General features: G+C 39.1%; 1 protein-coding gene across 8 annotated transcripts in view; it reads left to right on the top strand.

The window, feature by feature from the left end:
• Window positions 1-15,658, top strand: part of prkdc (protein kinase, DNA-activated, catalytic subunit) — a 219,777-nt gene that overhangs the window by 3,537 nt on the left and 200,582 nt on the right. For all 8 annotated transcript variants that reach the window (XR_013498316.1, XM_078216124.1, XM_078216123.1 and 5 more), the window contains exons 2-11: window positions 3,585-3,661; window positions 4,550-4,642; window positions 6,090-6,164; window positions 7,790-7,889; window positions 9,168-9,280; window positions 10,718-10,817; window positions 10,915-10,970; window positions 12,584-12,614; window positions 13,747-13,904; window positions 15,348-15,494. Coding sequence is in view for 7 of the 8 variants with exons in the window: in XM_078216124.1 (XP_078072250.1) it covers window positions 3,585-3,661; window positions 4,550-4,642; window positions 6,090-6,164; window positions 7,790-7,889; window positions 9,168-9,280; window positions 10,718-10,817; window positions 10,915-10,970; window positions 12,584-12,614; window positions 13,747-13,904; window positions 15,348-15,494 (950 nt within the window). In the remaining variant the exon portion in view is untranslated. The remainder of the gene's footprint in view (window positions 1-3,584; window positions 3,662-4,549; window positions 4,643-6,089; window positions 6,165-7,789; window positions 7,890-9,167; window positions 9,281-10,717; window positions 10,818-10,914; window positions 10,971-12,583; window positions 12,615-13,746; window positions 13,905-15,347; window positions 15,495-15,658) is intronic.

Here is a 15,658-nt window from a genome sequence, read left to right as displayed (position 1 = left end):
AAGTCTTGGAGGAGGTTGAAAAAAAAAATTTGTTTCCCCTCTTCTGATTGGTTGATTAAAACCAAAAGTGGTTAAAGAAACGGCCAGAAAGGTTATAATTTGAAAACTTTGTTTTGCCAAATTGCAACCATTGGATTTTAATGACTCTGCATTTCTGCTCTTTTAGGTTCTGTACCGACAAAGCATTGTACTGAACCCACCTATATATTGGTTGCTAACTAAACAGTTCTGTAATCTGTGTTGCTTGGCTATCATAGTGGAACTTAACATAAATTTCTGGCAGTTGGGGTTGGAGTGCAGAAATCTGGAAAGAAAAATGTTATTTGAAATTTTTATTTACATTTTTTGAAATAAAGGATTTTTAAAAACGTGTTGGTTTATTGTGTCCAACTCATTATGCAACTAACAAGGTTGTTAACAAAAACCTCCATCTTTGTCTTCCAATTACCAACAATTCTTGCCAAACTAAGTTTATTGGTTAACATATTCCCAACCCCACCTTTTTGTGGGTACTCTGCTGCTACTATTTGTGTTCTCAACAACTCCCTTTGTCTGATCCTGTTTATTCCCCAGTGCAGTGTTTATTTCCATCTGTAGAAATACCGTATCTTCCTTTCCACAGGCAACATTCATGCCAGATTTATCATTGACGGCTATCCTAGACTAAATGACTCCCTATCTCATCCTTAATCCTGAGATCCAGCATTGCGTAAGGAGTTTATAACCATCTCAAAGCTGAAATGATCTAGAGACTTGCTCTTCCTTTTCCACTCATTCCATACCAGTATCTGTGGGCAGAATTTTTGGTAATCTGATCTCTCCATGAAATGCAGGATTTGATCCTGCACAGTTGAGAGCAGTAAATCAACATGGATCTTGCCTGATTGGTCAATTAAGTGACTAGAGGACATGCGCATCATCCATATAAGGGCAGCTTGGAGGCCCTGTAGCCTGCCATTGCAGTCAAGGGAGGGAGAGGGTGCCTCATCCTGAGGTGCTTAGCAATTTAAAAAAATAATGAAAAAATGGTCATGGCTACCAGACCATTGTTGTGGAGAGGGAGCTGTTCCATATATCGTTCTGTGGCCAGTTGGGCAAGTGAGGATAACCTCAAAGTATGTCAAGAGCACTGGTCTCCTAACTTGGGAAGCTGCCTCCTGGTAGTTGCGCTGGGGTCTGCAAACTGATTGAATAATTCTGCCCCTGATTTTGCCTCCAGGAAAATGGCTCTGGGTACACCATCCAGTTGTGGGAAATTATATAACCACCTGTCTGCATTCATGCTCCCATATCATGCTGCAAATTCTACTCCAAATCACTAATTAGCATCTTCCACATCCATGGTTATTTTTGAGACTTTTTGTTCCATGATTCATTTTCCACTAAATCCAGACCACTGAATGAGTTATAATCCTCGATACTGTTTTAAATAATTCCATTACTATTTTCTTCCGTTTTAAAACGGTCTCTTCAAAGAACCTGTCTTTGAGTCCCCCATCTTAAATCGTTCTGTTTGTAGCTAAGACACATTTTATCACCAACTGGGTCTATTCTTCCTTCAATTGGACTTTTGCTGTGTTCAGAACAGAGTCACCAATGACACCCCCTGTGGTATGATCAAGGCAAGCTATCCTTCTGGTACATTCTGCACCAGAAGGTTTGTTTTGGTTAACCGTTCCATCCATGTCCATAGTCTATATCTCCTTGACCACCTTCCCTTGTTTTAATTTACCTGTTCTAACATGTTTTCAGCAATGCCCATTCTCTTGCACATGATCTCTGCTGAGTAACATAAAATTTGATCATTGGCTTCTTTATCTCCTCACCTTCCACATGAATGTTGATGATATGCAGCCCAGAGCTTCATTTCAGTTAAAAGCAAACTACTGCGGATGCTGGAATCTGAAACCAAAAGAGAAAATGCTGGAAAATCTCAGTAGGTCTGGCAGCATCTGTAAGGAGAGAAAAGAGCTGACGTTTCGAGTCCAGATGACCCTTTATCAAAGCGATCGTCTGGACCTGCCAAGATTTTCCAGCATTTTCTCTTTTGGCTTCATTTCTGTTGTCTTGCTCCAACGTAACATTCTCAAGACTGAATAGAACTTATTTGTTTCCATTGGAAACTGTATTTCGAAATGACAGCACCCCACTTCACAATGCCTCATTCCTTCATGGGTAGCAAAGCTGACAGTTGTTTCAGTTCTTCTCTCTTGGACCCACTCCCTAAAATGTTTCTATCTTGCTACTTCCCTCCTGCTTTTAAAGAGCATTTCAAAACCCAATCTTCATATATTTTATCATCTTATCTGTGGTCAAGCTCAGTATCTTGTAAAGCATCGTGGGAGATTTGCTTATTATTTTGTTTTAAGTTTCTTTATTGGTGTCACAAGTAAATTTGCATTAACACTGCAATGAAGTTACTGTGAAAATCCCCTAGTTGCCACACTCTGGCATCTGTTCGGGTACACTGAGGGAGAATTTAGCATAGCCAATGGACCAAACCAGCACGTCTTTCGGCCTGTGGGAGGAAACCCACGCAGACACGGGGAGAACGTGCAGAATCCACAGACAGCGACCAAAGCTGGGAATCGAACCCTGGCGGGATGAATAGCAGTGCTAACTAATGTGCCACCTTGCTGCCCACCACCACCCCCCCCCCCCCCCCCCATGAAAGAATCTATGTAGATGCACACTTTCCTTTCTTTGTTTACCACTTCCTGTTCAACATCTATCATATCCCCCAGTGACCTGTTGCAGAGCAAGAGAGTGGCATGAAATGAAGCAATGCTGATTTTCACCCCTTTCTGTTGGGATAGTGGCTACATACTCCTGTTACTATCTGGAATGTCTAATGGCAGAGGTCATTGATTAAGATTGGGTGTAGCCTGGAGCAACTTTAGTTGACTGAAGAAAAGCAAACACTCAATGCCCCGCAAACACTCAATGCCCCACAAACATTCAATGCCCCACAAACATTACTGTAAAAGATTACACTTATACTAGATATGCCCACAGTTCATCACTGTCTAGTTGTAGTTGCACTGATAGTTTAAAATTCCTATTAAGCCCTAACTTGTGATAGTAGTGAGTAAACTGATTGAATTTATTAAATTAACTATAGAATCCCTACAGTGCAGAAGGAGGCCATTTGGCATCAATTCTCCAAAAGAGCACCTTGTTCATTGCCTAACCCTGTAACCCTGCACATTTACCATGGCTAATCTATCTAATGTACACATCTTTGGACACTAAGGGGCAATGTAGTATAGCAAATAAAACCCAACCTGCACATCCTTGGACTGTGGGAGGAAACTGGAGCAGGCAGAGGAAACCCACGCAGGCATGGGGAGAATTTATAAACTCTACACAGACAGTCACCCAAGGCCGGAATCAAACTTGGGTCCCTCTGCTGTGAGGCGGCAGTACTAACCACTGTGCCATCATGCTGCCTAAATACCTTTCTATTATTAAAATATTTTTCTCCACTTTTAAAATTAATTCAAATGTTTTTGTATTGGTCTTTTATGGTGTAAGTTGTGTTTCTTTTGATAGTGAATGCTCACATTTCTTTTGTTTATATGCAGCCCTACACAGCTCATTGATGTTCTCCAAGGATGAAGGGTTGCTGATCTTCCTTCGAAAGTCGCTAAGCAATGAAGACGTAAGTTCCCCATCAAATAAAGACTTGCATTCATATAATGCTTTTCATGACTGCAGAATCTCCCAAAGTGCACCACAGCTACTGTCACTATTGTAATGTAGGATATGTTGCAGCTAATTTGGACATACACAAACAGCAATGTAGTAATGGTCAGGTAATTCTTTTTATTCTTTCATGGGACATGGGCGTCATTGGTAAGGCCAGCATTTGTTGTCCATCTGAATTGCCTTTGAACTGAGTGGCTTGCTAGGCCATTTCAGAGGGCAGTTAAGAACAACTACATTGCAGTAGATCTGGAGTCCCATGTAGGCCAGACCGGGTAAGGAAGGCAGATTTCCTTCCCTAAAGGACATTAGTGACTTAGATAAGTTTTGACAATGTTTTCATGGTCACCATCATGTAGCTTTCCAGACTTATTAATTGAATTTAAAGCCACTAGCTGCAATGATGGGATTTGAACCAGTATCCCCTGAGCACTATGGGTCTCTGGATTACTTGTCCAGTGATATAACCACGACACCATCATCTCTTCCATTTTAGGATTAATATTGGAAAGGGTACCAAGAGAACCTGCTATTTTTCAGAATAGTGCCATAAAATCTTTAATGTCCACATGGGAGAGGAGGCAAAGTCTCAATTTAACTTCCCATTTGAAAGCTGGCATCTCCAATAATACAGCCCTCCCTCAGTACTGTGTCAGCCTAGGTTTTGTGCTCAATTTTGATTTTAGATTTAAGGATTTGAACCCACAACCTTCAGACGCGGAAATGAGAATTCTGTCACTGAGCCAAAACTAATATCGCAACAGATAAATGTGTTAAGATTTTTCAGTTTTGAAAATTTATTATTTAAACCACTGAGTAGAAAATCTCATATTTGGATTTCCAGTTTCGGGATTGCAGAGAAGATGTTTTGAAGTTAATTACTGCATTTGTTGAAAAGATTAAAGAGAAAGTTGGACCATATGCAGTTGAAATCAAGGTAAGGGACTTTGTGTCATAACTTCTAACGAAACCTGCGCAAATACACTTAGAATTAAACATAAAAGGACTAGTGCAGCTCAGCAGCCTGCTTAGAGAACAAATACAATCAATTTCGCTTTGGTTCTCTAGCCTTGGTCAAAGAGGTAAGTTTATTTTTAAAAAATGGTTTTGTGAAGATAGTGTTGTTTTTTTAATGTATAAGAGGAATGTTTAAACATTCTGATTTATTCTACAGGCAGTTGGTATGTCTGGGAGGAATGCAGCTCAGATGCTGGGAGAGCAGGATAATTGCTCATTTTAGCTACTTGTTATTTTAATAGAGCTAATAGACTTTTGGTTGCACAAAAGATTCTTTGGGAAGTTGATTGACAGGGTCATGTGATAATGTGCTTAACTGAGCATCAGTCCTTACTGTGGCAGAAATTAATCTTCAGACAGACACCAGAGAATCCATACATTTGCTTGGGGCATTGGAAGTCCATATTGAGTATAATAGTCAAGAAGCAAAGGCACGTCTCCTTGTGGTCAAAGGGAAAGGGCTGAGTTTGTTCGGGCATGACAGGCTCAGCAAACTTCCATTGAACTGGGGGGAGATCAAACACACAAAGGTGATAGAGGATGTTGTTAAGAGGTATCCAGACATGTTCAGGGATAAACCGGGTGCACTGCATGGTACTACTATGAAATTGTACGTAGATCCTCGGGTTACTCTTTTTTCAAGCCAGCACAGTGCCCTATGCCATGAGAAGGAAAGTGGAGGAGGAGGTGGAATGGTGGCAAAGGCTTTGGAATCATTGAGCTTATTCAGTTTTTTTGTTGGACAGCTCCGATCGTTCCTGTCCTTAAATGTGATGGTATATATGGTGACTGCAAGGTCATCATTAACCAGGTTTCCAAGTTAGATGCTTATCCATTACCTAGGGTGGAAGATTTCAACTCTTGTGGGAGGCAAGACGTTTTAAAAACTGGACACGGGTCAGGCCCATCAACAACTCTCGCTAGAGGAAGATTCAAAGCAGTACGTGACCATCAATATGCATAAAGGGTTGTTGAAATACAATTGTTTAGTTTTTGCCGTATCCTCCAGTCTGGTGATCTTTCAAAGGAGATGGACAACTTATTGCAAGGCATTCCTCGAGTTGAGGTCTACCTGGTTGACATCTTAATTATGGGTAAGACTGAGGAGGAGCACCTCGGCAACCTGAACCAGGGGCAGGTCTGCATCTGAAGAGGAGCAAGTATATTTTACAGGCACAAAGTGTGGAGTATCTAGGCCACAGAATCACTGCACGAGTTTCTTGTCCTTGAAATTTCTTGATTGTAGGAAAAAATGCAACAAAATTTTGAACCTCTATTATATTGAATAAATTTACTGGTGTATTATGACAGGATATGATTGTGTGAAAGAGAAAATTCTGTATGTTTAATGTTTTTTATTTTCTTAGGACATGTGTCTTGTGGTGTACACCAAAGAAAGGGCTGCAAAATGTAAGGTTGCTGCCTTAGACCTTCTTCTTCTGGTAGGATTCTTTTGTCTCATTTTGTCTCATTCATTGTTAGGTGTGTTTCACAGGCAATTAATTATCTTAGTTTTCTTTAGTATTTTCTGTCCAGTACTCTGGGAATGCTGCTGGACGCATCCTCCGAAGAGTCTTGTCGACTAATTACAGTAAATTTTCCTTTGCACTATTCAGAGAAGAACAGAAAATTCTTGCTGTTTCCTCACTCATATTTCCTCTGGAAACAATGCTACTTAAACAGATTGATTTCACATTCATTTCATTGTAGTTTATGTACCTGATGAAAGCTGAGATCAATAGCGAGAGCTTTACTCTTCATCTGCCTTTACTATACTTAGAGTATTTTTAGTGCTAATAAGACCATAAGATATAGGAGCAGAATTAGGCCATTAGGCTTGTTGAATTTGCTCTGCCATTTAATCATGGCTGATAAGCTTCTCAACCCCATTCTCCCACTTTTTCCCTGTAACCCTCGATCCCTTTTCTATTTCTGTCTTAAATGCACTCAATGATCTGGCCTCCACAGCCTCTGTGGCAACGAATTCCATAGATTCACCACCCTCTGGCTGAAGAAATTCCTCCTCATCTCAGTTCTAAAGGGTCATGCCTTTACCCTGAGGCTGTGCCCTCTGAACCTAATCTCTCCTAATAACGGAAACATCTTCCCACGCCCACTCCATCTAGGCCTTTCATAATTTTGTAAGTTTCAATGCATTCCCCTCTCATCTACTCCATCGAGTACAGACCCACACTCCTCATACGTCAAGCTTTTCATTCCCGGGATCATTCTCGTGAACCTCCTCTGGACACTCTCCAAGTCCAGCACATCCATCCTTAGATACAGGGCCCAAAATTGCTATTTATAAAGAAGAAAGTTAAATAACATTATGATGAAATTTCAGTTGTTGCACAGTAAAATCAGCTTTCAGGAATTTAAAATTGGAGAAATATTCAACAAATTCCAAAGGGAATTGGCACAGAAGCACAAACTTCCAGACACTAAATGTGGTGTCATCAGAGCCTTATAAAGCCTCAGCAGTACATCCCTGTTTTTGTATTCTAGTATTCTAATATCAGATGCCTGAAATTCAAATTTGTTCCAATCATCAGCATTAATATTTCTCACCATGAGGAGAGCAAAACTAAAAGGAGGGGAAAAATGAGCAAGAAAAGTATCTTAAACTTGGAAGCATAAAATTTGATACATTTGTAATAGATAAATTTTCCTGTTGTATATTAAAAATGTTGAATGATCTATAATAGTCCATCTGAAAATGCAGTAAAGGTGATGGCAGGCTACATCAGTGGGAAAATTCATTTAAAATGCTTGAGCATTTATCTACACTTGTAGATGATGTGGTGACAGTGTCAAATGCCTCTCACATAACGTGAGGTGGAAATGACCTTTTTGGTGTTGTGTTTTGGCTGTAAGATTTGACACAATGCTCCAGTGCAAAGAACTGATTGTGCTGTGCCATTGAAGTGATGGGCTGGAGTCTTGTTACTTATGCAAGATTTATAATACCAAAAATAATTTGAAATATAAATGCAGAAATTATAATAACTGTAGCGTAATTTACTTTTATTAAGAAAATAGTTAAATAACATTTATGATGAAATTTCAGTTGTTGCACAGTAAAATCAGCGTTCAGGAATTTAAAATTGGAGAAATATTCAACAAATTCTACAGTGAATTGGCACAGAAGAGCAAAATTCCAGACACAGGTGCGTTTAAAAAATTTTTTAAACAATTTTCTCGAAGTACAAAAGCAATGCATTTCTGATCTACTGTGCTTTTTTCTAACTGTGAATATTCATGTGAGCAGAGTCTTAACAAACATTTGCAGATTTAAAGAAAAATCTGCTAGTTGCAATCCCAATTATATTTTAGGAAAATTGAGCGTTGGAGAAAAGAAACAAATTGTAGAAGCTTCAGCTTATTTCCTGTAGTCTGACACTTTGTGTCTGTTTCCTGCACTGCTGCCATTAAACAGCAGAAATCTTCTCAAAGGTCTCTGTTGAATGTTGTGTTACTGGCATTTAAAGTGATGTATAGTGGTCACAACTCCTTTACGTAAGCAGTGAGAACTATCAGGTAGAGAGCAATAAAGACTGATTGTAAGAAAAAAGGCACAACATGCCTATGTGGAATCATAGAATCATAGAGGAAGGTGGAGAGGTATGCAGAAATTTAGTTAATGTATATAGGATAATACAGTCCATGTTATAATTCATTGGTGCCATAGTTGATTTAGGAATGTTTATTGCTGTCAGAACTGGCAGTGTTACTCCGAGAACAACACATCAAAGTTTTCATCAGCCAACCAATTTAAGATAGCCAGTCGGGCTTGCAGTGTGGCACATTTGCATGTACTGGAAGCTATATATATGTTGATACAGAGTGCTGTTCTGTGCAAAGAGCACATACCCACATTGTGCATATTTCAGCTAAACAAAGTAAGTGACAACCATTCACTGATTCATTCCCCTTGGCAATGCCTTGACCAAACAGGGTCAAGCTACCTGGTTTAAATTTCAAACAATATTGACAGTTAACTGTCAGTCACCATCAACTGGTGCATGCTCCATGGCAACTTTTCTACCAATCAGAGTCAATTTGCCAACCAATCAGCATTACCTTCTCATACAGTATAAATTGTTGTTTTCCTCTTATGTTGGTATTCTTGATGAGTGCAAGACAAAAAGCTTTGACATGTCTCTTTTTGGTCAGAAATACTCAAGTTCTATGTTACTAAATGACTATTTGAATAATGCAGTGGTCATTGTAAAGTGTTCCATTCCCCAGCACTAAAACATGACTCACCGTCATGAGCAAGATTTGATGGAATAGCAGTCTCTGGTCTCTCGTGTTTATAGATTTATCTGTTTACTTATTCTGGAACCCCTCTGTTTAGTACTGTTGAACATCCCTAACAATCACATTATTTGTGTAAATTACAGATAATTGTATTAATATTTATTTTAAATGACTTGTCTCTGTAGTGTTGGAGAAGGTATATGAGCTGTTGGGTGCTCTAGCAGAAGTACTGCCCACTGAAATGCTTGGTAATTCAGAAAAACTTTATCGTGCTTACTTAAGTGAGTTGAAAACGCAGGTGAGTTTGAAATCCTTGTTTTGTGAGATTTTAATTTCAATCGTTGCTTCTTTTTTTAACCTCTACTCTAAGTATTTCTAACAGATATATTAAATTTCCTACCCTATGTTATTGGCTTTTTCTTGGTTATCTTAGAAATTTTGGGAATCATATGCTCACTCAATCTTTTCAATGCTTTGCCAATCTGCCAAAGTTTTGCTCAAATAAATTTGGAGGATGCATTGTTTGGAAGGCAGGAGTGATATGTAGTTCAGTTAATCTGCTGCTAGGGTAGAAGATATTCTGGAAAACAACTGTTTTAAGACATAGCTGTTAGGGGCTGTTACGATGGGTTTCTTGTTGTATTTAAAATGATCATTCTCCTTTAAGTAGCCAGACAAAGTAATGGAGTGGTTTCAAAATGAACTTTACTATAGCTATAGTATATAAAGGGGAGTATATGGTATATAAAGGGGAGGGGATGGCCTACTGGCTTTATCGCCAGGTTATTAATCCAGAAACTTAACTGATGTTCTGGGGACTGGGATTCGAATCCCATCGCAGCAGATGGTGGAATTTGAACTCAATTTTTTGGGCGGCATGGTAGCACAGTGGTTAGCACTGCTGCTTCACAGCTCCAGGGACCTGGGTTCGATTCCCGGCTTGGGTCACTGTCTGTATGGAGTTTGCACATTCTCCTCGTGTCTGCGTGGGTTTCTTCCAGGTGCTCTGGTTTCCTCCCACAGTCCAAAGATGTGCGGGTTAGGTTGATTGGCCATGCTAAAAATTGCCCTTAATGTCCTGAGATGCATAGGTTAGAGGGATTAGTGGGTAAATATGTAGGGATGTGGGGGTAGGGCCTGGGTGGGATTGTGGTCGGTGCAGACTCGATGGGCCGAATGGCCTCTTTTTGTACTGTAGGATTTCTATGATGAGCTCTATAGGACCCTGAATGATTCAGAGTGAAAAATTCAGAAATACAAGTCAATTAAAGTCTCAGCTTTGATTACAAGTAATTAGCATATACCAATAAAAAGAATAGGAGCTGTCTCCATGCAATCATAAAAGGTTACTTCATCTCAAAGTGCAGTTTTTAAAACTAATCACAATTACCTTACACTTGCTTAATTATAATATCCAATTGACGTAAGGTTTTTACTTGCCTCAATTGAGTCTTGTTTTCCCCTATCTTTAGGCATTCCAATTGTTCCTGGTTATTAGAACATGAATCTCTCTCTTGTCCAATGCAGATATCTGATGTAATGAACTATGCCCAGACTAATGATCTTGGTTCCTGCCTGTGAAAACTCTGATAAGAAGACCTTTGGTTTTCATAGCATCTTGTGTGACTATTAACCCTTTCAGTAGCTCAATGGGGAAAATGCTCTTGGTTTCCTTTTTGTTGTAAAATTGTTCAACCTTGCTTTAAAAATGTGTTTACCGTTTCTAATTCCTCAGATGACCTCTGCAACACGAGGGCCCAAACTTTTGGTGGTATCAGGATGCCTTAGAGGATTAATAGCACTTATGGTAAACTTCACTAAATCTGTAGAGGAAGGTGAGCTCTGTGTGTGAATTGTTTTGAGAGATGAATTCTTAATATGCTCCAGCAATGTGGGGAAAAAAAAGTAATGTTTTGCAAATGTACCTTTTAGATCCAAGGACGTCAAAGGATATATTTGACTATGCAATGAAAGCCATAAATTTGCAGGTTAGTTCTACAGAGCTGGATGTTGTGTGTAGAAAAATGCCTGTTAACTGGAAGAATAACTAATTAAAGAACATTTGTCCACCCTGTGGGCCACAAAGAACCTTTCTATGTGGGCCACAAAGAACCTTTCTATGTGGGCCACAGGAATTCCTCTTTGGCCCACAAATTGATTGTTGGAAATGTGGTAAGATGGGTCAGTGAGTTTGAAGATTTCTGCAGCAGATTGCTCCTCCAGTGGTAATTTGTTTGTCTCCCGCGTTTGCTCACTATTGAGGCTCATTTTTCATTATCCGTTATAATTTTCTTTCTTGCACAAGTAAAAATTTTGTGCTTGAGAAGTTTAGTTAGATTTTGTTTTAATTAGTTACAGTTTAAAGGTAGCCCATGACTCTTACCCAGAAGCCAATGAGGAATACTTAATGAAAAATGAATGGAGTACTCTGTTCGTGCACACTTGTTGTGCCACATTTTCCATTGCGTGAGTTCCTAATCTCATCCAGAGAAGAGAAGGAAAATTAAAAGTTGAACCAACACAGCGGTGCATTTATTGGTAATTGATGCAAGACCAGTTGGGGACTGGTGTGTATTCTAAGCTAATCTGCTGTATAAAAATACATATGGAGAAAAAATAAGGTTCCATTGTGATTTGGCACAAATTGAGCTGATGTAATCTGGTCCAGAGCATTTGAAAGCTTTGCTGTCATGTTTCTCTGTTTGTATCTACCTGTTAACCAAAAGTTTTTTTAAAAATAAATAAATTTGAATTCAATTTCATGAAATGACAAAGTATTTAAGAACACTTAATCTAGCGCTTTTGTCTTAACTTGATCACTTTGGACTCATCGATTCAGTCACTGAGTACTGGACTGGTATCCATACTTCTTGCTGTAGTTAGGTTATCCCAGCTTCGCATGATTTTATAACTTCGATTGTGTTTTTTTGATTCTGCCTCCTCTAATTATTTTTGCCTATAAATTGAGTGGGAAATAATATCAAATCTGATAGCAGTGAGCAAAGAATGCACAGATATTAGTGGATTCACTAAGCCAGTGATTTGGTTTGGTACAAGACAGATAAATGCCAAATGAGTATTGGCTTGGTAAAACACATCATGTACAACAGCACCTCATATTATCCACATTTACCTTTGCAAGTTGGAGTGAACCTTGGTTCACAGGTAGGATTTTCACCTCTTGAGTCAGAAGGATGTCGGTTTGAACCTCATTCCAAACCACATCTTTGAGGAACTAAGAGTTTCAGTCACTGAGTACTGGACTGGCATCCATTAGCGTACCTGATTGGGGTGGGTTATTGTTCTAGCAAGCAGGAAAACAGGTTCTTATTGTCTGATAAAAGTGGAATTATGAGTGCTGTACACCCTGCCCACACCCGCCCAATCCCTTCATCATTGTACCATTACATCAAGCCGGTTCTTCCTGATTAAGTTAACAATCTGCCCTTATTAAAAGCAAGAGGTTTTCATTACTGAAAATAACTGTGGATATAAAAGCAGTTGAAGAAACTGACTGCCTAGGCATTGAAGAAGACATATTACCAGTCAGTGGTAACCCAGGATTGTATGTTCTGATAATATGTTGTGTTCCTTTTGACAGATTGACGTAAAGAGATATGCTGTTCCTTTGGGTAAGATATCTTTGATTAATTTACATCATCTTTCCAAATTGATGCAATGACTATTTGAAATTCTTACTATTTTGATTGCAGAGTTAAGTTGACTATTGGCTAGCTGTTTCAGCATTGATGCCATACATAGAAAGATAGGAGCAGGAGGAGGCCATTTGGCCCTTTGAGCCTTCTCCGTCATTCATTACGATCATGGCTGATCGTCCAACTCAATAGCCGAAGCCTGCTTTTTCCCCATAACCTTTGATCCCATTCGCCCCAAGTGCTATATCCAGCCGCACCTTGAATACATTCAATGTCTTGGCATTAACTACTTCCTGTGGTGATGAATTCCACAGGCTTACCACTCTTTGGATGAAGAAATATCTCCTCACCTCTGTCCTAAATGGTCTACCCTGAATCCTTAGACTGTGAACCCTGCTTCTGGACTCCCCCACCATGAGGAATATCCTTCCTGCATCTACCCTGTCTAGTCCTATTAGAATTTTATAAGTCTCTATTGATTAGCTGTAAAGACTCACATTCCAATCATTATTCATCTAAATTGAGTTCGTGTCTTCGTGCCCTGTTTGTGATCAGAACTCCCACCCACCTGACAAAGGAACAGCCTGTTCCGAAAACTAGTGGCTTTTGCTACCAAATAAACCTGTTGGACTTTAACCTGGTGTTGTGAGACTTCTTACCTTGCCACAGTGGTTAGCACTGCTGCCTCACAGTGCCAGGGACCCGGGTTCGATTCCCGTCTTGGGTCACTATTTATGTGGAGTCTGCACGTTCTCCCCGTGTCTGCGTGGGTTCCCTCCTGGTGCTCTGGTTTCCTCCCACAGTCCGAAAGGCATGCAGGTTAGGTGCATTGGCCATGCTAAATTCTCCCTCAGTGTGCCCGAATAGGCACCGGAGTGTGGCGACCAGGGGATTTTCACAGTAACTTCATTGCAGAGTTAATGTAAGCCTACTTGGGACACTAATAAATAAACTTTAGATTTATTTTTCCATCTATTCATTGATTTATTTTTGTTCTGAGATGTGCTTTTGTAGATTTAGTAGTTGCTACAGTTGTAACTGACTATGAAGAGATAATCTTACAAATTCCCTGTGGGATGCTCAATACTTCAACTTTTGTTTTTTTAAGCTGGGTTACGCTTGTTCACATTACATGCAAGCCAGTTCAGCACCTACCTCATGGACAGCTACCAAACGCTGTTTGAAATGATGTCGAAATGGTGTGGCCATTCAAACGCTGAAGTGAAAAAAGCTGGCTACGCTGCTCTTGAAAGTTTTCTTAAAGAGGTGATACATTTTCATTGAATTACTACAGTACTCTAATAGAATGTTTGAAAATTGTACATATTTTAGATTTAACTTTTTCTATCCAGAAACTGTGGACTGCTGTTCGCATACTCATCAACTGGTCACATATCTTGATTTTTTTTTCCAGAAAATTTGTTGTTATAAATTGCAAGAAGTGGAGAAGCATTGTTTCATTTGAACATAACCAAATATATGATGCAGTGTGTCCTTTCTAATCATTGCATATAGTTATATAGCACAGAACAGGTCATTCCACCAAGCTGGTTTATGCCGGTTTTATGTTCTACTTGAATTTCCGCACCCCTTTCTGGTCGCCTTCAAAACTTCAATTAACCTATCCTTCTGTTTCTTTCCCCTCATGTGTATCTAATTTCTCTCTAAATGGTGAGGAAGCGAGTCCTTCTTTACATTTAACCTTTCCAATTCCTTTCATAATCTTAAAGAACTTTATCTGACCACTCCTCAGCCTTCTCTTTCCTGGAGAAAAGAGTCCCAACGTGTTCAATCCTTCCTGTTAGTTATAATCTTTCAGTTCTATAATCATTCTGATAAATCGTTTTTGCATCTTCTCCAGTGCTTCCACCTGTTCGCAGTATTTCAATTGTAGTCTAATCATTGTTCTCTGCTGTATATAGACTTACTTTTCAATTCTATCCTTCCAGAATATACTTTGATTTTTATGGCCTTAATAACCTACTTTTGGTGATTTACGTATCTGTACTTTCAGATTCCCCTGTTCCACTAAAACACTTTTTTTTCTAAGAAGTATGTGTCTTCCTTATTCTTATCTATCAAAGTGTACCATCCCACGCCTCTTTATAGAAATTAATTTACAATAAATTAGTCTTCTATTTTTCAGTTAACTTTTTCATTGGTTAATTCTGATGACGTAGAAATTTTTGATATAATATGCTGATCTGGTTTCTGTGACAATGGTTTTACAAGTTTCTTTAAAAAAATATTAAATCAGTGTCAGAGTGTTTCAGGTCTGTGCGATTTTTGTTCCATCTTCAGAAATTTCAAATTTTGCATACATGTATAGTGGATGATATTCGATCAACTGCCCATTATGCACACCATCTGATTTTCTTTCCCATTGGAGTCGGTTTACAAAATCTTTCGCGATAAATCCCAAATCAAATTCTACAGAAATGTAAGTGGTACATTTTGGGTATGACCTTACCTGCTATTCACGCCATGCTCCCGCTGCAGTGAGGTCGGAGAATTTGATGACCAGCCAAATCTCCATTCACTGCAGCTGGAGAAGAAAGTCCCACTGGCATGAATAGTGGTAAGATTCCAGTCTTTGACTGTCAGTAGCCTTACCAAAGATATATTCATATACAAGGTTGCAAAAGTGATTCTTTCAGTACTTGAACTCAAACTGTTAACCCATGCTCTTTTTATCTTTCCCACACACAGATTGCATTACAAGTGGCAGAAAATGCTCATTTACATAAAGATAAGTTGCAGTACTTCATGCAACAGTTTTACGACATCATCCGGACAATGGAATCAAGCACAAAAGAGCTCTCCATAGCCATACGAGGATATGGACTTTTTGCAGCTGTACGTTTCACTTTTTCTTGTTATATAAGCTATTACTTTATATGTATAGCATGGTAAAATATAATAGCAAGAGAAATGCTTATGTAAATATTACCATGTTTTCATATAATACCAAAAGAAATGTCTTGGGCTGGATGCCATTTGTGATTAGTGAGTTGTGATGA

This window comes from Mustelus asterias, chromosome 7 (assembly GCF_964213995.1).
Source record: "Mustelus asterias chromosome 7, sMusAst1.hap1.1, whole genome shotgun sequence".
Lineage (NCBI taxonomy): Eukaryota > Metazoa > Chordata > Chondrichthyes > Carcharhiniformes > Triakidae > Mustelus > Mustelus asterias.
Note: the sequence above shows the minus strand (reverse complement) of the source record. Positions and strands in the feature narration are given on the sequence as shown.